Source organism: Pipra filicauda, unplaced genomic scaffold (assembly GCF_003945595.2).
Source record: "Pipra filicauda isolate LSUMZ 115617 unplaced genomic scaffold, ASM394559v2 scaffold71_size5581439_pilon, whole genome shotgun sequence".
NCBI classification, from domain to species: Eukaryota; Metazoa; Chordata; class Aves; order Passeriformes; family Pipridae; genus Pipra; species Pipra filicauda.
Window position 1 is genome coordinate 3,199,330 of NW_024104887.1, and position 26,413 is coordinate 3,225,742.

General features: G+C 42.3%; 1 protein-coding gene across 6 annotated transcripts in view; it reads left to right on the forward strand.

The window, feature by feature from the left end:
- Positions 1 to 26,413, forward strand: part of CUX1 (cut like homeobox 1) — a 271,806-nt gene that overhangs the window by 132,460 nt on the left and 112,933 nt on the right. For all 6 annotated transcript variants that reach the window (XM_027734329.2, XM_027734330.2, XM_027734331.2 and 3 more), the window contains exons 5-8: positions 2,363 to 2,500; positions 5,861 to 5,984; positions 7,925 to 8,001; positions 8,727 to 8,793. In XM_027734329.2, the coding sequence (XP_027590130.1) occupies positions 2,363 to 2,500; positions 5,861 to 5,984; positions 7,925 to 8,001; positions 8,727 to 8,793 (406 nt within the window). The remainder of the gene's footprint in view (positions 1 to 2,362; positions 2,501 to 5,860; positions 5,985 to 7,924; positions 8,002 to 8,726; positions 8,794 to 26,413) is intronic.

Consider the following 26,413-nt stretch of genomic DNA (forward strand, 5'->3'; position numbering starts at 1 on the left):
CTGCCACTGTTTTGCTACTTGAACATTAACCTTTAATAGAGCTAAATTAAATATACATGTCCTGATGAATAATTATGAGATTGCAAGCATTTTCATTTTGTACATAAAGCTTCTCAGGGATTGCAAATTTGACTTAAGGTTTAGTCATTATTCACTTCATAATGCCCACATTATTTTTTTGTCCCTTTAATTCTTTACTGATTTCAATATAAAAAGCCCTGTGTGTTCGGAGCAAAATGCCTCTTGTGGGTGTCCTGGCTTTTTACAATGGGCGTGTTAAAACGAGAATTAAATTAATTAAAACAATTTTGTGAGGTTCAGTTTCTTTCACCGTGGCGCTTCAACACCGCTCGATAGAAATCCCGAAGCTTGAGGTCCCCAACCTGATACGATTCGTGGTTCCTGTACCAATTCAAGATGTGGATGGATTGAGGCAATCCAGCCTTTCTTTACGTTCAGCAGATGAATGTCCCGGGCTGGCGCTCCGGGAGAAATGCTGAGCTGCAGGAGTGTGACAAACCGTTCCTCGCGGACGAAGGTCGGCAGACCTCCATGGGAGAGGGGGATGTTGTGACAGCCCACGCCGTAATTGGACCATACATAAATACTGCAGAGCCTTTAACTCGTGCTACTGCTGTGACTTCGACTTTATATTTAATTCCTTACCTGTACCCCCCTGTCTCTGCCACCATAACATTTTAAGTTTGATTTATTATAAATATTTTAATGCGGATAATAATAACGAAAAGTATTTGGCCTAAAAAGCATAAATGAAAAAGCTATGTAGTCATAAACTATGTATGTACAGAGAACAGATGACAAGCAACCTAGATTTTGTATTATGAACAGGGTAATGCCATAAGCTGTTGAAGAACTGGAGTAACAAAATGCAGCAGGCTGCTACTTAGAATGTCTCTGAGCTCAACATAACCCAGTGCTATTCTTTTATAAACTATGCAACAACGCTGGCATATTGAAAAAACACACAGGCTCATGCTTAATGTGTTAACAGAGGTACAATAGACTTATTATGTGTTTCCAGAGACTGAGGGTGGTCTGAAAAATTAATGACTGTGGTGGTTGAAAATTAAGTGAACTCCCTAATATATACTGTTGTTGATCCACTGAGTTTGGTGTTTAGCATTCCTCAACAGGAGACTAAATCTTTGCAGCCATTTCACAAGAGATGCTGGCGCCCACAGCAGAAATATATTCAATAATCTTTTATAAGTCCATTGCACTCCAGTGTTTTCTTATTCTTCTGGGAAGAAGTCCCAGAATAAATCACACGTGCACATGTCAGGTGTGTGCTGGGGACCCTCTTTATCAGAAAGGGATGAGCATCAGAGAATTAATTTTGAGAGGAAATTTGATTAATAGTATTAGAAACAGAGGGATCCAACCCCCAGCTTCATGGAGTTATTTACATCCACACAGTATTTCTGATTATTATTGATCTGTCAGTTAGAACAAGTACAGCTCAGATCTCCATGATCAAATAACCTCTTGGAGCTCTGCTGTGCAGGAGGGCACAGTTTGCTTCAGAAGTTCACTCCTGCAGAAGCAGAGGTGTGTGAGGGACAGTAGCTGTCTGTGAGCTGAGCAGTTTAATTGCTTTTTACACAAAAATTCTCATTTTGCGAACAAAAATGTAAAACTGAACACTCTCACGTGCCTTTGGTATCATGACTGTCTGCACCCAGGAACACTCCCTGTGGATTAACACCAGGATGAAGAAGGCATGTCCCAATGTCATGGAATCCTAGAACGGTTTGGGTTGGAAAGGACCTTAAAAACTACCTCATTTCATGCCTTGCCATGGGCAGGGACACCTTCCACTAGCCCAGGTTGCTCCAAGCCCCATCCAGCCTGGCCTTGGACACTTCCAGGGATGGGGCAGCCACAGCTTCTTTGGGCAACCTGTGCCAGGGCCTCACCACTCTCACAGGGAAGAATTTCTTTCTATTATCCCATCTAACCCTGCCCTCTGGCAGTGGGAATCCATTCCCCCTTGTGCTGTCCCTCCATGTCCTTGTTCCGAGTCCCTCTCCAGCTCTCTTGGAGCCCCTTTAGGCCCTGGAAGGGGCTCTCAGGTCTCCCCAGAGCCTTTTCCCCAGGCTGAACACCCCCAGCTCTCCCAGCCTGGCTCCACATTTAAGGGGTAACACAGATACAATGAAATATTTCTGGTTTTTGAAGTTTGCAGGATATGAGGAATGTACAGGTCTGATAACTCTAAGTAGGGCCTTACTGGCACTAAAATGTATATTAACAGATAAAAAAGGACTCTTGAGCTCTGAACTGCTTGAATCACAGATGTGTTCCTGTTATCTTATGTTTCATTTCACTGTTCCTCTTTCAGATCCAGTTCCAGCCTTGGATTTGGGACAGCAGCTTCAGCTGAAGGTTCAACGTATGCACGATATTGAAACAGAAAACCAGAAACTTAGGGAAACTCTAGAGGAGTACAATAAAGAATTCGCCGAGGTGAAAAATCAGGGTACGTTGCAAACGTATTCTTTTATCAGCTCTTATCACTGAAATTTGAAGGCAGGGATTAAATTCGGTTTTATTTCGTGCAGGGAGAGTTGACAGTAGCACTGAAATTCAGTATAGAAAGTACAGTGGTCTGTTACAGCCATTTCTGTATTTATGACTTTGGGTAGACTCTTTGGATTTGTTTAAAATTTCATTTCCTGTAACACCAAGGCAGAGGATGGAGTTGTTATTCTCCATATTGTGTTGTAGCCTTCAGCCCTGAAAATGACACCTGACTGACGTTATATGTGACATTTTATGAGAGGCGGTGCTGGTACTGACATCAAGCTGAACGTGGGTGTGGGTGCTTGTAGGACATGCATCTTGCACAGACAGGCACCAAAAAAATCAGTATTTTAGACACACATACAAATCTGTACAAAATGGAACTTTTTCTGTGCTCTGTTTTCCCTTATCTAAATGTATTACTGGAGTACGTTCAGCATACTTACTTTATATTTACTCTAGAGACTATCCACAGAGCAATGTAAATACAAGCTATTACTGTTTAATTATTTAAGTTTTAATGAGACCAGAGTACATGAAAATACATGAAAATCTCAATGAGATTTAAAGCCTGTTGGCTTTAAGGCTGTTCAAGTTTTCTTGTGATTCAGAATAAAGTTTCCTGCACTAGGAAACAAAATTTTACTCAGCTGTACACCTCATTACCTATCCATGGGACTTTTCATTTCCATGTTTAATGCCCAGTTCTGAGTGGTGGAAAGGTAAATTGTCTTGGCATTTGGGAAAATGGAGATTTTATTTTTTATATTATGGAACTGTTGCACCCAAGTAACATTTGAAAGCTGCGTTAGCAACTCAGCTGATTTTGTTACATCTCATTTTCAGCAGAAGGAACGTATATGCAGTTATATATTTTGAATATATTTTGACATAGAGGGTGTGACCTCTGAAGAGGACAGGTATCAACATGCCAGGATTTGGGCTGGACTGGAAGAGATGTCATGTGGGAACTGTAATGCTCTAAGCCTGTATACTCTAAAAAAGTATTTTTTGCCGTAAATGTACAATAACTGCAGTTCCCTGTGCAGAGTTTTCCTGAGACTCTGCATCCTGTTCATCCAAGCTGGACATAGGGGTTCATCCCAGAAAGGGGAAAAGCTCTTGACTTCCAGAGTTTTTTGCTGCAACCACTCACCAACTGGCATTTTTAATTTTCCCTGGTGTGCTCTCACTTCCTTCCCGTTTTCCCACTGTAACCTTTGCCTTGTTTTTCACTCCAGTGCAATAGTTGTACTCTCTGTTTCCAACAGGGATTAATAAGCTATGCAGGGAAAAGCCTGTTGTTAGCTGAGGGTGCTTTGATCAGGTAATCTCTTGGTTTGGAGGGCTGTGTGTGAGCTGTACAGTGCCTGTAAGAACTTCTTCCAAAACTGGCATAAATGGCAGTGGCTGACAAGCTTTAGCTGACCTGAGCAGTGAAGAAGGCACTCAGTGCTTCGAGCAATGTAGAGGATTAAACTGTACTTGTCCAACACATCTATTGTTAGATACTTAAATGTAAAAACAAATTCTATTACAAAAGCCACGTTTCTTCCCATATTTGTGCACTTCTTGCGTTCGTTTTTGTGGTTTTGTTTCCTTTTAAAATTAGACATTCAAACATTAGTCAAGATGCAGTTATATGCATTTCCATGAGATTATTTTGCTCTCTGCTTCTTGACATACCTGGATATTTTGGCAGATTTATGCCTGAAATCACCTGGAGCAAAGGTGGCTCCGGTGCTGAGCGCACCCGCTGTCCGTAGGAATGAGCATTTTGCTTATTCAGGAAAAGATCAGAATTTGTATTACTTCCCGGATCTCAGAGAAGAATTTCCCTTTGCTGAGGGGAAAAAAAAAAACAAAAAAAAAAAAGAAAAAGAAGTGACGTGTGTCCTTTTCATGGCCTGTTACTCAGTAACGAGCCTCAGCTGATTTCTGCACAGCCAGCAAAATCCTGCTCCTTCTCTCGGAGGCAGCTGGTTTGCTTGGCATTTTTACTACTCTCCTCCCCCCTTTTTTGTGGTCACAGTGGTCCAGGCTGTCTTTGGTAATGCCCAGACAGCAGATCATGTCACCAGCTACCTCCTGTCTGCTTTACAGTTCTCGACTCATCTCTAAACATCTGGATTTTCAAAGGATTCTGTGTGGGTTAGTGTGATACTACTGAGGTCTTTCCCCCCAGCCCCATAGGCTTTATTTATCGTATCAGAGCGTGTCTTCTTATGTTGTTTCTGCACAGTATAAAACTTTTTATGTCCAAAATATTTTATTCTTCCTTCAATCATTGGTAATGGCATCTGTTAATAAGCTGAGGTCTTTAACCCCCCGCCTGCATCCCTGTGTGAGTACACTGAACTGTATTGCTGCTGGGAGTCTTCTGGCAGTCCAATGCTTTTTCCAAATTCCATTATTGTTACAAAGCATACTCTGGTGAATGTCCTGCTTTTCCTCTTTGGAGCCCTATAAGGATTCAGTCCTTTCCTGTGGGTGGGATCAAAGGCCTTTCACGTAGGAGCGGATCAGGGCACGTAAAGAGATGTTGAACCGTAGCTCTGCAGGTTTATGCATCTTCTCTCCTCCATATCCAGGCATGGGATATCCATGCAAGATAGCTCCTTTATCCAAGAGAAGGAGTTCTGCAAATTCCCTGGAAGGCTACAAGTGTGCTCAGAAAGTTAAAACAATTAATGCCTGTGTGTACAGCCCGGTGTGGATGATGAGGCAGTGAGAGCAACTGGGATGTGCAGAGCTGCAGAGTGTGTGTTGGGTCTGAGCTGCTGTTAATGCAGCATTTCTCATCAGTTGTGGAGCAGAACAGAGCTGTATCCCAGATATGTGTTCAATTAGTGTGAGATTGCATCTGTGCACGAACCATAGTGGAACTGCCTCTTTGGGCACGAGCACAGTTAGGTGAATTAAGTGTCCTGTGTGTACATCTGTACTTAAACCTACACCGGGACTTTATTAATCTTCACTCAGCACTGAGCTAATTTTAGACTAGTCAATAAGGTGATATTATATTTTACAATTGATTTTTTTTCTCCTTCTTATTTTAAAAAAAGTCATGTTAGAGGAACCTTCTTCACTCTGCTTTCCAGCAAACTCCATTGATCCTTCCCAACCTAAACACTTAAAGTTCAATTTAACATTTAGGGAGTAAAAGGTCTCCAAAGGGACTCATATCCATTGATTTTGTGTCAGAGTTGAAGAGCTAAAGTTTAAAACACACTGAGCCTACAGGGTAAAGCAAGCCTTGTGTTGTGGAACCACGTGGAGCTGTGTAAACTCATTCTTCCCCGTTGTTTTTCTGTAGAGGTTACAATAAAAGCACTTAAAGAGAAAATCCGAGAATATGAGCAGACCCTGAAGAACCAAGCGGAGAACATAGCCCTTGAAAAGGAACAAAAGTTACAAAATGATTTTGCAGAGAAGGAGAGGTGAGTGTGGGTGTTGTGGAGGAGGAGAGATGTATTTTTGTGTTTAATCTCCCCAGCCAGGACCGACTCTGGGGCGTGCGGAGACAGCTCGTATATTGAGTGATTCCGGCGATTTCCGTGTTTGACACGGAATCATTTGATACTCAGCTTTGCACAGCGAAACAGTCGTGAGAGTGTGAAAGTAAAACAAGGACAGATTGTCTCCTGGCCGAGGTGTGGTGGGGGGTGTCGTGTTCAGGAGGGTGCAAACCTGCTTTTATTCCTCGCTGGCTGTGTTGTCCTCTGTGACACCAATCTGTCTCCATTAGCCGACAGGGTAATTCAGCCTGCTGTGTCACAGAACCGTGGTACAGGCTGCACAACCCTGAGCTGCTGGAGATGAAGCACCCACAGCCTGGGTGAAAGGTGCATCACCCCTGCTCCCTTGGCAATGCCTCAGAGAGGGGATGTGCACCTGAACTATCCCGGGAAGGTTTGCATGTTCCTGTGCGTGTTCCTACGTGCCAAAATTAAGAAGAGTTTTAATAATTGCTCAGTTTTTTTAAAGCGTTTTTAATGCATTTCTAATCTCTTGCAAATGAGCAGGGAGTGTTTGAATCTTCACATTAGTGGGCAAACAAATCAGGCAGGACAAGACTGAGGGGCTAAAGAGGGAGTTCTTTCAGGCTGTGTTCCCTGTCTTGAGAATTTACTTCTCCCATGGAGCAATAACACTGGACTATAATATGTTCAACACAGCGTGGAAAACCTTCAGTTTACATGAGCTTTTTAGCTGAGGGTTGGTTGTTTAAATTCAGGTCTGAGTGGGAGGAATGTACCAGTGTGAATGCAAAGCTTTTTGTAAGTCTTCAATACCTGTGGTTGCTTTTTGGTAAGTAGCTTGTAAGCAGTGGCTTTAACAGCTGCAATTTAGATACCCTTAAAAGTAAAATAAAAGGGCAGGTCGTAGAATGCGAATAAAACTGTGTAGAAGATGTTTTGAGGTCTCAAAATATATAGTTCAGTTTGAAGGGAACTGACGCGTGGTTCTTGCTATAAATAGTTATTAACTTGGTCAGCAGTGTTGGGGAATAAATTTATGCACTCTATGGAGTGCAAGCAGGATGCTGGTAGTTTCATAAGCCATTTCACAATTCTGAAATCTGCAGAATATCCTAAAAGCAATGTTGTAAAAAGCAGTGACTCCTGGGAGATGTTGGAGCAGCTCCTTTCAGAGATGAGTTTTATAACTCCTGTAACCTGGCCTTTAGCAAGGAGTGCAGTGCCTCCATGGCCAGATGATTTTAAAATGGGTAGAACTGACACAAACAAGAAAATGTTGCCTGTGGACATAAGAAATGTGAGCATATTAAAGGTTTTCTCATGTTATATAGAAAATATCGGTGTGAGGTTTGTTTTGAAATATGTGTTTTCTTAAAGATTAGCTAATAATATTGCTGCATTTGGCACCCATTACAGCTCTGATGAGACAGCTGCTGCATCCATTCACTCCATCAGTTATGGCAACAAATTCCTTCATTATGACACTAAAATGGAAATGTATCATTCTTCTTGTACTAACTTTGTACAACAGAGGGTGCTTGGTGACAATTTTCTCGATGTGTGTGACATTTCCTAAACAAATTATGCTCAAGAAAACCTTCCACTGAAGTTGTCATTTATATAGCAGTCAACTCTTGTATAATGTTCACAGCTTATGTTATGAGGTGGCTACGCTGTTAAAATTTTAATAAGTGGGACCACAAAGTACGAGCAGGATCACAACCTGACCTGATTTAGGGGTCCCACTGAAGCACCTTGTAGCCTGGGTGGTGTTGGCAGTTGTCTGATTACAGTGGAGATGTTTGTTCGCTCTATCTTCCAACTTTGCAAAGCCCAGAGAAGCTGTTTAAGGTGATTACGAGCTCTGTTCTCCCCTCTTGTCTTTCTTCCCTTGGCAGAAAATTGCAGGAGACACAGATGTCGACAGCCTCGAAGCTGGAGGAGGCCGAACACAAAGTTCAAGCTTTGCAAACAGGTTTGGCTTCGCTTTTCTGACCTATTCCAGTGATCAGGTTGGGAGGTGAGAGGAGAGGGATCGTTGGGTGTATCAGGACTGTGTGTGAACCAGCTCCTGGAAGTTCAGGGAGATCCAGCAGAGCTTTGTGAATCAGAGCTTCTTTTGGGCTCCCACCCAGTCTGGTGGTAAATCCAGGAGACAAGTCCATGAAGGACCTGCAGCATCAGAGTATCCCTGAAATTACAGCAGGCCATGGAACTTATCATCCAGGTGTGTTCTCCTCTGCCTTCACACACTCCTGAACTAACTGTGTAGTGATCTGTGTGAACCCAGTTTCTACCACTGTGTCTTACCTGTTGCTATGACTTGCCATAAATTTTCATCCCTGTACACTTAGAGGTTCCAGGTCTGGGCACATTTGGCTCTGTTTACTGTGAGAAAACAAGAAGGTTTTTTTTTCCCTGAACTATTGCAATGAGTATTTCAAATAAGTAATCAGTTTAACCAGTGTAATAAGAAATTAATAATGTCTGGCTTTGTTAAGCAGAAACTGGGAATTTTTTGCAATGTAACAGAAATGCCATAAAAAATTTAAAAAAAAATCAAAATTCTATGTTTTTTCTAAGTCATAAACCTAGGTAGAAAGATACAGCAAAGAATTTTTCATCAGGAGATGTACAGCTTTATTTATGGCTGAATACTGCTGTTTCAGTACTGTAATGTTTCATGTTTATGCCTTTTAGCCTTGGAAAAAACCAGGACAGAACTATTTGATCTGAAAACAAAATACGACGAAGAAACTACTGCAAAGTAAGATTTTCTTGTTTTCTTTCTATGTCTCCCTTCAGGGTATCACTGCTTTTTTTTGTTTGTTTTGCATCTGTCTGTTGGAGACAGACAAGATGGGGGAGGCTCAGGCGTCCAAATTTGTTGGAAAACATGGTCATAATTTGGCCTCCTATGGAGAGATTATTAGTTTTCATCTTTTCTTCCACCCAGTAAGACTTTTCCTGGCACACATGCTGCTGCTTTCCTGGTTTCATTCTCAGGTGCTTCATCTGTTTATATTTTACACTATATATCTCTTGCATTTTGTTTAGAGAAAGGGCTGTTTCAGGAATATTCACTGTGATCTTTCAGTCTTGGTGAAAATAAAATTTCATTTAGCAAAGGATTTGTGTTTCAGTGTTAGGCACCCTGGTTCCTTCTACTGCTGGGGTAGCAGTCATTGCTCTGTCAGGTTCACCCCAAACTGCAGAGAGTAGCATTTTTGGCAGATTTCTCTTGTTTTCAAGTAGGACATGAAGGTAGTCTCAAAAATATATATTCTTGTCTTCCTAATGGCTACTGTTTTCAATTATCCTCTGGTTTTATTAACAATCAGGGCAGGGAACAACAAAAGAGACAGACTACTGCTGGTTTCCTTTGAACCCTTCATATTTAAGGAAAGTTAATAATGAGAAAGAATTCTCATGATCAGCAGGATAAAGCCCAAAGAGTCATTTCTGTGTCTGGAAGTGGGATGGGAATGAAGAAGCCGTTTCAGATGGCTGGGACACTGTAAGGGAAGGGTTGGGAGATGTGTCACCTCCCTGTGCCCACATCCTGCAGAGTCCCACCTTCACCTCACTTCCAACCCTTGCTCCTGCCCTCACCACCCTCCCTGGCACAGGAGAAATGGGAAGTGAAGGCTGTTGGAAGCTCCTTGTTGGGGCATGAAAATCCACAGGCTGGGTTGGATGGGAGGAGTGACCTGGGCTTGGGTTTATCCATAAAGGGCTTTCTGGTGTGGCTGGTGCCACTCTGGACAATACAGGGGTTTAACACCAGTCAAACTGGCACCAAGTCTGAATTTCTTAGCCCGTGGTTCTGTGACTGGCGAGGATCTGATTCCCCACTGAGCTCATGGGGAACTTGGAGCTCACCAAATGCAGCCCATGGTAGTTCACAATCCATCAGCACTTGGAGTTGAATCACCTTTTACCACCGTTCAGGATAAGGTAAATTTTGGGTTTGCTCTGGAAGTCCGGTTTCCTCTGAGTTCCACGCAAGATGAGTTCCATGTGAGGTGATCAGAAGTGGTTTTGTTCCCTCATTGTTTCATCCCTCTCTAAGAGGCACTGACTAATGATGGGTCTGGTGGAGCCATCATTTTTTTCCTGCACATAACTGATTTTGCTGTTATTTTGTCTTGGAGTTGCTTCTGGGGGAACAGGCAGAGGCCAGTGGTTGTAGGCACTGAACCTAATGACCCCTCACCCTTTGTAATGTGTTTATTTGCAGAGTGTTTGCTTCATTTTCAATACTATTTCCCTAAGTGCTGTAATTTATCTTAAACTGAGAAAAGTCTTCTCTCTAAAATATTTGTTTGCATTTCTAATCTCATTCTTTCGGGGAGATTCACACAGAAATATTCTCATGATTTTGAGTATGATTCTTACCTAGTATATATAGAATTACATAAAAATTAGTAACATCTGCAGTAACAAGAAGTTTATTGTGTTCTGTGGCAGAATGATTATGAAGACTGGGTCTGGAATATAGTGGTCATGGAGCTGAATCCTGAAGCAGACATTAAGCTTGTGCTTTATCTCCCAGACTAATGTACTGTGAAAACAAACTTGTAGGACCTAATAACAGCAGAAATATTTTATCATTGTTTTGGATATTTATGGCAGGAATAGTTCTTGCATAACAACAATCATCTGTAGCGTTTGTAGCCCGAATTTTGCAATATGGAAGTCTAGAAAAACATGAAAAGGGAACTGAATGTAGACAGTGAAATTGAGTCATGTATTTTAATTATAAAAGCTGGGAGAAATGCTGAAAAAACACCAATAAAAAGGGTGAAAGACAGTTTGATTCTCTTCTAAAAAGAAACCCTCTTTTGATCTAAGTCTGAAAAGCTACTTGTATTGCCAATTTTAATTTTATGTTTTAAAAACATGTGATTTTTATCTTAGGCCAGAATTGTTAGTTTTACAGACACTTATTTGATGCAGATGAATTGGAGTGCCTTCAGGAAAAAAAACAGATAATTGTCAATTTTTTAAAGCTAACAGTGCTTTTAAGATTTTTCAGTCTCAGAATAAAGCTGTCTTTCAACTACTTGAAACTTTGCAAATCTTTCACACCAAAAAAACCCCACCAAAAAAAACCCAAGGAAGCAGAAGGAATACACAGTGAGAAGCCTCCATTATCAGCATTAAGGAGTCTGGATTTTGTCCTGGTCGTGATCTTGAAGTTGGGGATCACTGGGTCAACTTGTTTATCTTCAATGTCCCGTTCAAAGGACGTGCAGAGGGAGGCATGGAGGTGCAGCTGGGCACCTTGGGGATGAGATCAGTGGCTGGAATGAAAATCTCCAGTCAAATTAGGTTCTGTCATCTGCCCCATGTCTAAAAATGCCCCGTTGCCTTTTGCAGGGAGCAGGTGGGTCTGGGCCCCCCCCGGCCCCCGTGCCGGGCGCTGAAGGTGTTAATGACAAAAAGAAGTTTATTATGTGCAGTCATTGCAGTCTGTCAGCTGGAATATCAGAAGCTGCATTTGACAAGATGGCAGCAGCAAAGTTTTCCATGTGTAGGCTTGAAGTAAAATGTAATTAGCCTTTATGTGCAGAACAAGGATCCATTGATGAATACAGCTGGTCTTTGTTTTCTTCTGTCATTGAGTGTGGGAGGTAAAAGTGTTCTTCTTCATGTTTATTAATACAAGATTCCTTAGACAAATGGCAAGCACAGTTTAATATTTGTTGGAACACAGAGGGGCTTGCCAAAACAGTTGTTGTGTAAGAGGATTTCAAGGTTTTCAGATTATAATCATCTCTGGGTTAAATAAATGAATGATTACTCTGCCTTTTTCAATTAAAGAGGCACATCCTCTCTTGAGGCCTGATACTGATTTTGTTTGCTGTCCCACACGTTTCTATCAGCAAACCTGGATTTAACCAGCACTAATGAGTTTGATCTGGAGATTCTATCGGAGCTGGAACCGAAAAGCAAACTTAGACTTGAGTTGCAGGAAAATTAAAGAATGTTGGGTTTGGTTTTTTTCATAGTGCAACAGATTTTTTTTTTCTTTCTTTTTTCTCTGCAGAAAAAGAAACATTCTGTATACATTTCCTTAAGTTTTCCAGGGACAAACTGTTCTCAGTAACGTTGCTCTTTCACTCCTGGTTTGCTGCAGAGTCCAAACAAGTGTTTGGGATTCCCAGCTGAGCAGTTAATGCTCCCAGCCGGAATGGTTGAATTCCAGTTTCAGATCAATTCCAGAGCCACCTCTTCGCTCCGACCCCTCCTCTCCCCCAACCTAAATGAATTCTAATTGGAAAAGGATCTTGGGTTGTAGCACATACAGTAGGCTTGTTACATTACTGTTAACATGTGGGTTGAGGCTCCCTGCCTTTGATGAAAGAAAATATCGAATTTCACTGAAATGCTCCATTTTCACCAGCCAACTTTAAGTAGTCTTGTGAGGATTTTGGGTACTGCCCCCCCTTCTGCAATAAAATGCCTTCATAAACAACACAAACCAGAAGAAGTTTAGGTTAAGATTGTCAGTCAGAGCAGCTCTGCCACCAGCTTTGTTACCTGAGGATTTTCTCAAAAGATTCAGACTTTTTGTTCTTTTAAAAGTCGAGTGTGCACAGGAACGTGATGGGATATTCATATTTCATGTTTGCTGAAGTAGTCATCTGAAAACAACTACTTTCAATAACTCATAGAAAAATATTTTGCCTCCACAATATGAAGCACAGAATTGTTGTCCTTCCATAGATCCAGACTGATTATTGTTTTTTTTGGCAGCCCAGCTAAGGATGACACAGGAGGGCATATGGGAACAGAAGGAGATGCCTGTGGTTTTTGACTCTTTGGGGTGAAGGCTTCTCTTCCACATTATCAAACAGACCTGTTCTTCAGGCATCAGTGTAGACTAAAGTTATAAAGATGTAATTTTCTGCATGGAAGGACTGTAGGATTGAGCTTGAAGACAGGCAGAGGACCAGAAGTTGTAGAGAATTCCTGAAGAATTATTTCTGCCCCAAGTTATGTGGTGGAATTGGATTTCAAGTATTCATGTGAAATCTGTTACATTGGGGCAAATCTCAGTTAACTTGGACTTCAGGGGAATCATTGCCCATATATTGTGAGAATTGAATTATTTACTTTAATTTTTTTTTTTACCAAATCTTTCTTGGTTAAGTGCTGGCTGGTGCCAATACATCACTTCTCAAATGTTTGTAGTTTTCCATTTTGATGGTGCTCAGGGTCGAATTGAATAAAAAATAAAGTCATGCTCCCTCCAGCATCACATAATTACTGTGATAGATGATCTCAAATGCTGCTTCCCCCCATTGAGCATGAAATACTGTAGTTAGGGTGGTTGTGTTGTACATGACATGAAATAGCTTCTATTTGCTGTGCCTTTAAGGTCTTAAAGTTTCCTATTTCCTGTTCTTTTGATGAGTCATTAACTTCTAATGCTCAGCTCTGGAATTATTGCTGTATTTAAAATGATTTCCCTAAAAACAGGAGATGAAGAACTTCATAGGCCATGTCTCTTGGTATTTTCTCTTCTTAAATTTCCTAATCATATTGCTACTAGTGAAGCCTCAGGGGTGGTGGCAATGGGGGGATGAGAAACCAGGGAAGATGTTACGGAGAACTGCTTTTTTAATGAAAAAAAAGTGAAGAAAAACTGAATGTTTTGAATCTTACAGAAAGCTCTGTCTTCATTTTACAATTCGAGGTGTTTGTTCAGAGTTTTAACTGTGCCTTATGCGAAACTCAGCAGGCTGAAAGTCACTATGTAGCATTAATATTTTGCCTAAAAACCTAGAAATGAAAAGGAATGAAAATACTTTGGAGTCTGCTTTTTGTTTTGATCTAAAGCTCTGGTGTGAAGTCGGGCTTGAGAGCCCAAGTGCAAACCAGCATTTTTTGTCACATTTCTGGTTCAGCCTGGAATCACACCAGGAAAGTTGCAAAGCTGTTTGTGGAGAGAATTCAGTGTTCCTGTAAAACACTTGGCTTTGTGAAATCCCAGGTGCTTGCTTGAACCACTGGCATTACCTTTACTTTTGGGTAGGGAAACCGAGGCGTGAGGGGTGTGTATGATGCTCAAAGCCAACAGGTCTGGTCTTGGCTGGAGTCTAGAAATGTGCAGCCACAAGAATGATAACCCACAAACTGACAAAAAGATTATTTATTTTCATTTTTAATTTCCAAGTGTTCGTTTCTGAGAATTCCATATTTATGGAGCCTTTGGAGTCAGTAGGAGTTTGTGCTGTAGCTGGGCTCTGTTGCCTCTTTTGTTAGACTTGTATTGCTTGCAATTAGTTAATGTAACTTTCTGACAGCACTGAAGTGCCCCAGGTCCTTTCAGGGCTTTTATTTTGTTTGTTTTTTAACCTCCAGTGAGACTGTTCAGTGCCTTTTTCTAGTATAGCCTAAAAGCTGGTGTTATTTAACAACCCAAAGTAGAAAAAAAAATAGCCTCAGGGTATTCCAGCATGTTCTAGTCATCACCCTGTTATCTCTAACCTTGGGTTGACACGAGATCCTTAGATAGAAGTCTTTAAATAAATGCAAAGTCCTGCATCAGAGGGTCTCAGGCTCCTGTGCCAGCCAAGCTGTGGGTCATCCCAGCCATGGATACCACCACAGATCCTCGCTGGGAATGAAGCTTCATGGAGGGGCTGCAGCATCCTTGGTGCTTTGGTCTGTATGAAATGACAGGGGGCAGAACTGTCCCTGTTCTGTCTGTCCTCACTTGCTCTTGTGGAGCCAAACCTGGTGCAGCTGCCTTAGTCCACAAGTGGAAGAACCACAAGTGTGTTCCTGCCATCCCATCCCCGTTGCCAGCAGGGATTGGCTTTCCCTGTGAGTCCAGCAAAAGGCCAATCCAATTTTTTGAGCCATCTTGCCACAGCAGGTCCTTTTTACCTGTAGCAGCTGAACTTTCTGAGGTGCCTGGGAGGGTCACGTGAGGAAGAAGAGGAGCAAGTTAGAGGGAAGGAACACCCTCTCACAGAGTCACATCTGCCCCCCAGCATGGACAAGGTCTTTGGTTTCCATCTCCCAGTCAGCTGAGCTCGGGTTTCACGCAGCTCTTTCATGTACGTCTACAAATTATAACAGTCTCTTTTTTTTTTTTTTTTTCAATGCAAAGTAGCAAATCAACAGAGTTATTTTGGTCCAGAACCGCTTCCTGGCGAGGTCTTGTCTGTGAAAGCAGGAGGGCACGTGGTTCTGCTGTGCTCCTGCAGCACAGCTACTGCAGGGCTGGGACAGCGGGGGAGGCAGGCGGGATAAATCCCGGAATCATCCAAAACATCTGTTTCCAATGGGGGGTTACCCCTTCCCAGTCCCTCTCCCTGAGGTGCTGAGTTAAACTGACAGGCACTGCAGCACTTGTGTCTACCTGGCCACGTGTTCAATGGGTGGCTTCCTGCACTGGTGTGGATTTGGAGTTCTCCTTGATGGATCCAGAGATGGATTCCAGCTGCTTTTCCCACTCCCACGCAGGCAAAAAAAAAATGAGTCACTTAGAGTGTGTTGTGCTCCCTCATTTAATGGAAAGGAATGGCTGTCCTAAATGAGAATGGAGGTTTAGGGAACTGTGTAAGATCCCAAGCACTAAAACTCTGCATCCTGAAAAACAGCCTCTTTCTTCTGCTTTGGTCTTTTTTTCCCTTTGGAAGTGTAGGGATTTGTTTTGAGAGCTGGTGACCTGCTCCCCCAAGTACCCCATTGTTTCATACAGTTTTCACAATCACCAGGTGCTGTCATTTGGGGGTCTTTTTTGTTTGCCTGTTCCAAGAGCAGGAAGGTGTGAGCCATCAGTCAGTGGCTGCATCTGGCACAGCCTTTATGGAAGTATCCTTTGCTGTTTCCTCATTAGCCAGGTTTTTCAGCATCTCATTGAACCTACACCTAAATGTGTCTGATCCCATCCCTGTCTTAAAAAGTTGCTATGGTGCCTCAGCTGTAAGTCACCTGACTGCAGAAACAGGGGCTTTATCCTCTCCTCAGTTGCTTTAGAAAGATGTATTTCTGATTTGTGTTATTAATACTGCTGATGTTGTGGACTTTGGGATGTTCCCATTATTCAGGGTAGAGGCTACAGAATGAAGTCCTGTGCCTGTATCGCTGTGCAGACCATCCCTGTTGCCTTCACAAGGGCTTTAAAACTGCACTTCTCTCTCCTCCCCATTCCCATATAAACCTTGGACTTCCCTTTGAGCCCTTCTTGCTACCTATGGCAGAAGCAGAGCTGGCAAGGAAATACCTGTGTTGGCACATAGGAGTCACCCCAGCACTTCCCCCTCTGCATTTCCCCTGTGCCCTGGTTGCAGGGAGAAGGGGATTTTGTCCTGTAGATTTTGAGGAGTTTTGGCAGTGCTATGACCTTAAAATGGTGGCATTTCCAGTAAATCAAAGATTTTTCTGAGAAGCAGCTGCAGCATGGGGCAGGTCAGGGTGTGGATGCCAGGGGAGCGTGTCCTGTCTGGTTCAGCCCCTTCTGATCCTCTTGGAGACATCACTTAATGGGACCTAAGAAATATTGTCTCATTTACATATCCTCTGATCTAATTAAAAGACAATAAAGCCACGTGGGATTGCAGTTTTGTGTCACAGAAAATATCTGGTGTGATGAAATTGAATCGCTTTATCTTGATGAAATGTTTTTGAAAATAATGTTTCAATGAAGAAGTTTTAAAAAAATATTATCTTTGATCGAGAAACTGAGAATCCCAGGCCTTGGAACCAGGACTGAGCACTGATTCAGGGATTTGGAAGAGCTGGGTGTTGGCCAGCTCGTGGAGCAGAAAGGATAAGGCAGGATGATGCAGGCACTAAACCCAAGAAAAACAATAGACAACATGCAGGCCTGTTAATAACTTCATTAGCATTCATGTAAAGCATTAAATAAACAAATGCATAATACACAAATCCTGTAAGCCTGAGATTATTAACCCTTAACACTGATCTGGTGTGTTCCTGCAGGGGCAAACCGTGGCAGAGGCTGTGATTTTGTGCCTGTGCTGGCCTTGCCTCCCAGTTTTTTAACATATTGAGAAACTGAGTCCCAGGGAGGTTGGTCAGGGGCTGGAATACTGGAAGGCAGCCAGTATTATAGCAAGGATCAAACCTGAGAAATCAAGGCAGTGGATGGAAGAAAGGACTGCTGCTTCCCCTATTTTGCTTAGATACAGCTGTGTGATGCTCAGAATAAACCCCAGCTGACCTAGAGTTGCTTGCACATTCCAAATAACCTGTTTGTAAGAAATTTTGAGCAAAAATTAAATTTGACTGAAGCGCTGCCTTAGGGTCAGTAATATTTTGTAGCAGTTTTTCAGTGGCTTTTAATAGATGGTTTTTGGTTACTTGTGATCCCCAACTACACACCTTGTCTTCATTCTTTCCCTCAAACTAATGAACTTACAGCTGAATAGTGTAATTTTTTTTTTTTTCTTCTCCCCAGTGCAGTTTTTTATTAGTGAGGGGTTTTAGGCTAGCCTGGTCTTGATTTGTTTTGTGGTGGCTACCAGACATAAATCTCCTGAGTTCCCTGTGGACTGCACTCACTGGATGATAACTTGCCCTCCTGCCCCTCCTCCTGGGGGAACTCATGTGGCTGAACCGCTCCTAGCCTGGACTGCTGGGTTGAAGTCAGTTGGGCTTTCAACTATACTAACAACCATATATATTCATATATATTTATATATTTAAAAAATATAAACGAAGTGCCGTGGCAACTTTTGTCCAGTGGTTTCAGTTTTCTTCCTTTTCCTTCCTTTGATTCAGTGTTCAGCACTGGGCAAAGGGAATCTTTCTATTGCAGCTGGTGTTAAGCAGAGTGTTGCAGGGGGAGGACTGTGAACAGGTAACTTCCTTTGCACGGTTTCCTCAAGAAATTGTGTTTACTGATGTTTCATTTCCTATGTATTTCCTCATTTATGGGATGGGGATTATTAACCCGCCTGAACACGGTGGTTATATCAGACAGACAACCTCAGGGGCACATGTGGCTTTCATAAAACTCTACCACCCATTTCCATCATTGTGAACCGTGTCATCCACCAGTTGGGTCGCCATAAATCGCTGTGAAATGCACACAGCCTTAACCAGCAGTGAGAAGCACATAACTTAACCACGGGGTAACTAACCATCTTAATAAATCTAAATTCACTCTTTACTGGAGACACTTCAGGGAAAGCGGGAACAGTTTCTACAGCCTGTTATCCCACGTGGTCCCGCTAATGTAAAGGGTAAGTAGAGCTCTTGTTCTGCAGAGAGATCCCTCTACCCTGCTCTCTGTTTCACCCTCTGTGTTTGGGAATCTGTGCCTCATGTAAAACAAATAAAAAGCGCTGCCAAGCAGCCGGTTCTGCAGCCAGAGTGCCCAGCACCGTGTTCAGGGCCATCATTAAAAGATTTCATGAAACAGCCTTAAAAATGAAAAGTTTCCTTTCTGGGAGAGAGAGAGATAATTGAACTCATTGATTTGTTTCACGGTTTGTTTGCCCTTTCATTCCCTTCCTGAGGTGCTGTTTGTTGAGGAATGTCTCCAATTGCCAGAAAGACAGTGGGGTGTCTAATATTTCCCCGCCAGCTCTCCTTTCAGCCAGAGCAGAGTACTGTGGCAAGCCTACGATATGAATTTTTAATGCAGAACTTTATAACATAGCCCTTGCAGCACGGCTGCACTACTCTCTTGAGCTTTCAGATTTAATGCTCTGATGAACAGAGCACAGACTTGGGGCATTCGACAGCAGTCGGAATTAACCCCCGAGTTACCGAGTGTGCAGCAGTTAATTTCCCTGCAGATTAATACGGACACAGGAGGAAAGGCTGCAGATACTCCCTCATTGGAAAAGCGTCTGAATAACTGGGATTTTGACTTGCAAAATTACCTGGGATATATTTTCCCTCTTTTGCTGATAATGGGGATTTTTAAGGCTCTTTACTTTTCCTGGGCTCAACAACTGTGCAGTCATTGTGTACTGGGTAAAAGGACACTGTCTTGCCCACTGTCTGGGCTCGGATAATGATCCAGGTTGGATGTCCAGAGAGGGAAAAAAATTAAATCAGCTCTGTAATGCATCATGGAGATGAACTTGCCATAGGTTCCTCTTCTTCCAGATCATATAATTTAGCTGTTTATATAGTGAATCATGATAGTCTATCTAAGGGGATTTTGCTCTGTTTGGAATATGATCTGAACTAGATGTGGATGTTCTTATTAGCCCATCATCTTATTTACCTAGTGTGAAGCGTAGAGTGGAGATAAGTAGCCCAAATTATTACTCTTCAGGGCATTAGCACATGTTTGTCAGTGTTGAATTTCATCTGCCTGTTCACCTGAGTCGTTTTACTGTCTGAACTTTTTACTCTTCTGCAGTTTTGGTAAGAATAATTCTGCCTTACTGCAGTTAGTGCTGCTGTGCTGATCATCGGCTTCTCTAAATCAGCCCTTTACTTATTAAACAACACCCCTCCTAATGGATTATCTGGAGGAATATTGCTCTCAATATCCTTCACAGTCTGTCTGTGTAGTCCTTAGGTTTTTCCTAGCTGGTTCTTTTTGGTAGCAGAGCATTTCACAGCCAGGACTGGGCTTGTCGGGGGTCTCGACAGGATTTTGTCAAGAGAAAAATGCAGCATTTGAAGGTTTAACTTTGATAATGGAGGAGGAGCCTGATGTATTTGAATTGTGATAGGACTGGTGTAAACCAGAGAGAATTAGACAGGACACAGGACATGCCAGGTGTTAATGGCACTCAGGAGAAAGACATAACAAGGAGTTTGTGCTCGGGTGGTGTTAAACCATTTGCCTTAAGCCTTTGTGAATGAGAAATGCAAGTTGTTCTTAACTGATACCACGGAAGTACATTTACACTTTTTAATCTTAAATCAGCATCTCAGCTTTAGGGAGACATTTACACATTTGTTTCAGATGAGGTCTTTTAAGCAGCTTGTCTTATTGATTATAGACCCAAGACTGGCTTTGCTTCCTCCACTGTTATTACTGACTCACGAGATTAAGGTTTTCAAGGCTTGGTGCTAAATGCAGAGAGATCCTGTCACTTCATTCAGTAGTTCTAGGTATCTATTAACTTTATTTCTATATAAAACCACCGTATTTTGATAGGAAATTTAGTTGGAGCCTCACTTATGGAAAGGACACTCCTGTTTTCATTCCTGTGCTGGTAATTAGCTCTGTGTCTTATTTTTGTTGTGTCAAGCACACTACCTAAACCAAGGCTGATGACTCAGTTTTGCCATATGTAAAAAGGGCACATGGGGTGAGGCAAGACTTCATTAATGTGGATAGTCTTTCAGTCCTTGGATAGGGAAGTGGAAGTGCTGTTCTGATGCTTGCATTGTAGCTGTAAAAATAAATGTACCCAAATAGAAGCGCATAAAATGCGTTTGCTGACCATTCATTTGAACATCCATTAGGTCATCCTGTGATGAATGGAAATATTCTTCTTTCCTGGAGACCACACCAAAGGAAAAAAGATGCATATGGCATCTACCATAATAATAACTCTGTGTTACCACTGGCTGCCCCGTTGCAGGGCACTGGGATGGGCAGTTTTAATCATTCTCCCTTTTTTCATTGTTTTACCTGTGTGGTGCTTTAATGTGGGAGTCTTCTGCTTTTCCTGAGCCAAAGTGGAAATATTTATTTAACGAGTTGTAGCAGATTTTTATATGCAGAGTGGTAGAGTTGGGGAGCATGACTCACAGGAAGTAAAAAAGATCAACACATTCAGTATGTTTAACCATTCTGATTCCTCTCCATGGTCCTTCCCATCTGGGGGAAGGGGAGGAAGAACAGCAAGAGGCAGAGTGTCCTATCCCACATTCCAGAGACAGCTCTGCCTGATGCTCCCTGTCTTGACCCAAATCCTAGTGAGAAGCAAACAGGGGTCTTCTGGAGTGCCTCCACTCAGGCACTTTCAGTGGTGCTCACCTTCTGTGGCTTTGAAGTTTGCCTGCATGGCCAGAATGAGCTTTTCCTATTACTCACCCAAGATAAAACATAGATTTTTTTTTTTTAATTTTTATTTTTTTTTAATTGCATGTAATCAGAATAAAGTAGCTGCTGTTGTAGGTTATGCTTTTTAATCACAGATTTTAATGAGACCTGCAGGATCTGAGTCAAAAAGTCGTATCTGGACTATTTTAAACTTGGGGCTCAAAGCCAGAATTGATACATGTTCTACTTTTTAAAATGCAAGTAAATGCCTGGAATGGCTTCTATTTCTAGGGCAGAAGTTGAAATAATTAAATTGCAGCAGAGTGCATGATATGGGTGTCTTTGAAGATCATGGTAAGAAAATATTCCTTGGTAATATACAGTAGCACTTTTAATAACGTCCCCATCCTAGATTGTTTTAGATGTGTGGAGCCAGTTGGGAAATGTGCATTAGCATTGCAAGTTGCCATCTGAGTGACAACAAACAACTCCTGCTGTTGGAATGCTAACAACGACAAGTCATTTGGTACAGCCATTTGCCAGTTTAATGGCTTAAGCAGCTTAGTTTTAATTAAACAGCAGCTTCTGTGTATGATATCAGAGGAAATAATGTTCTCCTTACAAGCTGAGTTGTTTAGTGTTGTCCCCAACTTGCTGGAGATCCCAACAGCCTCTCTGTTCCAGCATTCAGCTGGTGCATTGTCTGCCAGTTCATGTGCAAAATTCGTTTGCAGTAAAGCAAACAAACCCTTTTGGGGTATGGATGAGACTTAATCTGTTAGTTACATGCAAACTCAGCCTTGCCTTGGTGGCAGGAGTTGTCCTTTGGGTGGGAAGAGCTCCATCCATGGGCTAAAACTGAGTTTCCTCACAGAGCGTGTAAGTTGGGAGATCCTTCACCCCTCTGCCCGAGGGCTGTAGGAGTAAAGGACTGGGAGCTTATTGATTAAGGGGTAAAATTCCTGCCTGGTGTCAGAAGGTTCATCTGACATGAAGACAAAGTGACTGAAGTGTTCAAAGACAGTTTGGACAGGGCTTGGAGCAACCTGGTCTAGTGGAAGGTGTCCCTGCCCATGGCGGGGGGTTGGAACGAGATGAGCCTTAAGGTCCCTTCCCACCCAACCCATTCTAGGATTCTGTGCTACTCTGTTGTAGGAAGAGTGAGGATTTTGGTGGTCTATCTGAAGTTAATTTCATAGAGAGTGCCAGTCAGGAAAAGCAGTCATGTCCTTTGCATTTCACTCCCTAGTACCTGAAATCTAGAAACCCACTTTTGTGCTGGAGGTGACAACCTTGTTCTCTTCAAGAATCATTTTGCAGGTTGCAGAATGAGAGTTTGGTGGGGAGTGACAGAGGAAGGTGGCAGTGCTACTTACAGACACAGCTCCTGTTCTGAATCAGGCTGCCTTTCAACTGCTGTCTTTTCAGAAAGCTCTTTTTGGTCTGCAAGGAATACGTGGTGTGGGCTCACTGTATTCCTTGGCTGGTGTTCCTTTCTCTAAGAGGACGGTGTAACGTGAACTTCTGCGCGGCAGGTGAAGGTCTAACACTTGGACTACTTGAGATTAGACCTGTAACATCACATGTAGACAACTGATTATAAACAGCCTGGGTTTCAGAGCTGTCCCTTTTGATTTCTGGTACTGAAAATCTCAGCCACAGCCCTGGTTTTGGTGTTACCTGGTCCCTCTGTGTGCCAAGAGCCGTGAGCTCCAAATAAGTCGAGATGCTTTGCAGGAATTTTCCCATCTTCTTTATTTCTCCTCTTCATTTCCCAACCCTTCCCCTTCAGTCCTCACATACCTTTGCATCAGTGTGGCAGTTTATGCAAAACCTGTAATTCTGATGTTACGCCCATGAGAACAAAAATGAGGGGGCCACCAGAGGTTTTTGGAGGTTAAGAAGGTCATAAAAACTCAGAATGCACAAGTTTAGCTCAAGTTATGCTTATTGGAGCAAGTATTTCACATCTTGAACTAGAACCTCTTGAGACTTGGTACAGCTTAGCATTATCTGATTTATTTAATCACATTTCCATGAAATCAAGTATATTCATCAACGGAGAACACTGTGAGCAAATTGAATGAAACCATTACTCGACACAATTTCTGGCTTTGGTAGTAGAAAGTACCCTGTAAGTTTTAGGCAGCAGAGCTGCTGGTTTTAGCTCAGCAGCAGATCATCCACGAAGGAAATGAGGGCCAGAAGGCGACTGCTGCCGGTGGCTTCTCCCGTCTTTCCCTGCTGGATAAATGGGTGCCCAGAGCCTTGAGGACAGTGCTCATTAGCCCCTGGCAGCGGGGAGTGCTGCTCAGAGGCAGGAAGGAGTGACCTGTGCTGCTGTTTGTGCAGGGAGATAAGTGATGGGGGCTCCATGTGGGCATGTTTGGAGAAGGAAATGGTCCCGTGTGTTCGGTGGGGCCCACCCTCCTCCCACCCTCCAGCATTCCGGTCTTGGCCACATCAGGTGCAGATTGAGGCAGAAAAGCCCTTGTTTCACAAGCATCTTGAACCTGTAACTGGTGGCCGCTCAGTTCTGTCTGCAGGAACTTCTTTAGTTGAATAAAATAAACAGCAAATGAGTGTTTGTTTACAAGTCATGGGTGAATGGGTGGATTTCTGTGTCTTCTTTTATTAATTATTTGGGGGAAATGCTGTTGGTTTATTAAAAGCACAACTGTAGTCACAGCAAGGGGGTAGGGGTTAAAGTTGTATTTTATAAAACTGTTGGCAAAAAATACGCACACAAAGTGGCCCATAGTAAATAATCAGCAGTTTTGGTAGTTATTCCAGTCTGCAGTCACTTAAATTCATCAGCAGTCTTTCCTTGGCTTTGCATATGGATGAATGTCTTGAAGTATGTTGTGACTTCTTGTGCAGATAGAAAAAAAAAAATCACCCATCAGGTCTCATTCTTACAAGAGCAGTAAAGATACAACGTTGTTGTTGTTGTAATCATGAAGGTTTCTGGTGCTCTCAAATTGTGCATTATTGGTTTTTCATCATCTTGGTAAATCAAGGAGATGTTCTTGTCACCAGTCACAAAAGGAAGGTAATACAGAGCCTTTCTTTAATGCCATGTGCTTCAGAGCTGATGTTATAAAACAGTTTATCCTTTTTTTTCCCAGAGCTCTCTACTTTTTAAGGGCTTTGTTTTGCACCCTGCTGCAAATACATTTTACATTTGCTGCCTGCATTAGTCATTTACAGTACTTAGATCCTGTAACTATTAAATTGTTAACATTTGGAGCCAGCTGTAATTATCTTTTATTATTATTATTTTTAATGGGCATAATGCTTTCTTTCCTCTCCAGCTTTCCTCAACATTTGAGGGATCTTTAAGGTATCCTAACACTGGAGCAGCATCTTTGATTCCTGTTTACACTGTTTGTTTTCTTATCTCTCTAAAATACTGTGCTCACCAAGGATTTTTTTGTCTGCCTGAAGTTTTTGTTTCCCTTGGGTGTCTAAAATGGATATCCCAGGGAAAAATACACTTAAAGGTAAGGTCCTAATCACCATCTTCCAGGACTGCTTTGCATTCAGTGCCTGGGAGAGCTGCACACCCACGTGGAGCTGCTCCATAAACCTGATGCAAGTATCAGTTGATATAATTCCTTGTTGGTTTTGATACCTAAAACGATAAAAGAAATGGTGGTTACCAACTTTTATCACTGGCTCTTCTACTACATGTTCTTTTCATCCATGTTCCAGTTAGGAACAGAGGATTTTCTTTCACTTTTATGTCAAGGCGTGGAAGCCCTTAGTTTAACTATTAGTTTTTCTTATGCCTTATTTGAATTTTTCCATATCTGAAACCATAAAAACTAGAGATGCTTGACTTCAGTATTAATGGCACTCTTTATCCCAGTGTTTATTGTTTGGTGGGGAAGCTGGAGGGAGGGAAAGATGATCATGTTGATGGTGATGTTGTTCACATGTGGGGGACTATCCATGGACAGGCATTTCTTTGAGCTTCTAATGAAGATCCTGTGGATCTCAGGGATGCAGGAAGGCTCCCAGCTTTGCCATGTGGCCAGGCAGGCTGTGCTGGTATTAAATGAGCTCTGTGCTGATGGTCTAGATCAGTGATTTTTCTGTATGTTCTGCAAATTCCTGCAATTCCACTGCTTATTGCTAAGAAATCACAGTAATAACTGTGAAAGGCAACCAGTCATAAACTGTAAATGTGCTGTACTGATGTTTCATCCTCTGATGGAAAACTCCAGGTAGTCTGGAAGTTAGAAAGGTCAGAAATTACTCTTAGAGATCCCCTGGTGTATAGGTTTTAGCTGGGACTTGATCCTTTTAACCCCGTGGATATCTGTCCATGGGACAGCAGTGACTCCCTTGCCTTTCCCTTCTTCATTGCCTTCATTCTGTTGTGGTCATTGTTATAGTTTTAAATATACAATATCTTGGTGTTAAGTATGTCAGACCAGCTTAACTCATCAGAAAACCGTTTCAGCAGAGGGCTTGTAGCTGATAATGGGTGTACTTTTGCCCTCTTCCCTAAAAGACAGTGGCCACTAAATATAGCAGTGCGAGCTATTTTTTGATTATGTAACATCTCTATCTGTCTGTACTCTGATTAAATAATCTATTTTCTTGGCAAAGGAGTGCGAGTTAATTTTCTGTTATTGATCAAAAACATATTTTAGCTTTGATACAAATGACTTATTTGTCTTGCTGCCTGTTGGATTGATTTTTGTCACCCTCGTGTCGTCAGTGATGCCGTGGCAGAGCCAGGAAGGGAGCTGGGGATGGTGAGACCTGCCAGGCACGTGCCCATTCTCACCCAGGGCAGTGTTTAACAGTCTCCCTGTGCAGTGTGTGGTGGATAAGCCTTTTTCTTTTAGCAACTTTTGTTCCTGTTCTTCAGTCAATATATTGTCTGTATTAACTAAACTGTTATTATTTTTTATTTATCATTTACACGCACATTTTTCCTAGTTAATTCCTGTTCCTTTGTACCTTCTACCTTCATAGCAGTGGGATTGTAGTAAGGTTGGCTGTACCAAACACCCTACGTGGCCAGGGCCTGTGGAAAACTTAATTATTGTCCATTCCTTGGAACAAATTTAAGAAAAAAAACTTTGTGGGTTGAATTCATGAGCTTTATAATGTATTCTTGCATACAGAGCTTCCCTCCCACACCTTTTATTTCTGTTATGACATCAAATAAACCTGGTTGCACACTTGAGCCTATGGCTTGGGAGGATGGAAGTGCAGGGAAGGCGATGGGGGAAGGAGGCAGAGCCCTGTGCAGCCAGTGAGTCTGGCCCCATCCTCGCTGTTTGTAAAACACTTCAGAGGCAAAGTGAGGTTCCCTGGATTACTGATTTACTGCTTGAGGCCATAAAAGGAGCTGAGCCCAGGGAAAACAGCAGGAGACTAAATAAGCTTTATTTGGAAAGTTTCAAACTTTTGCACATACGGT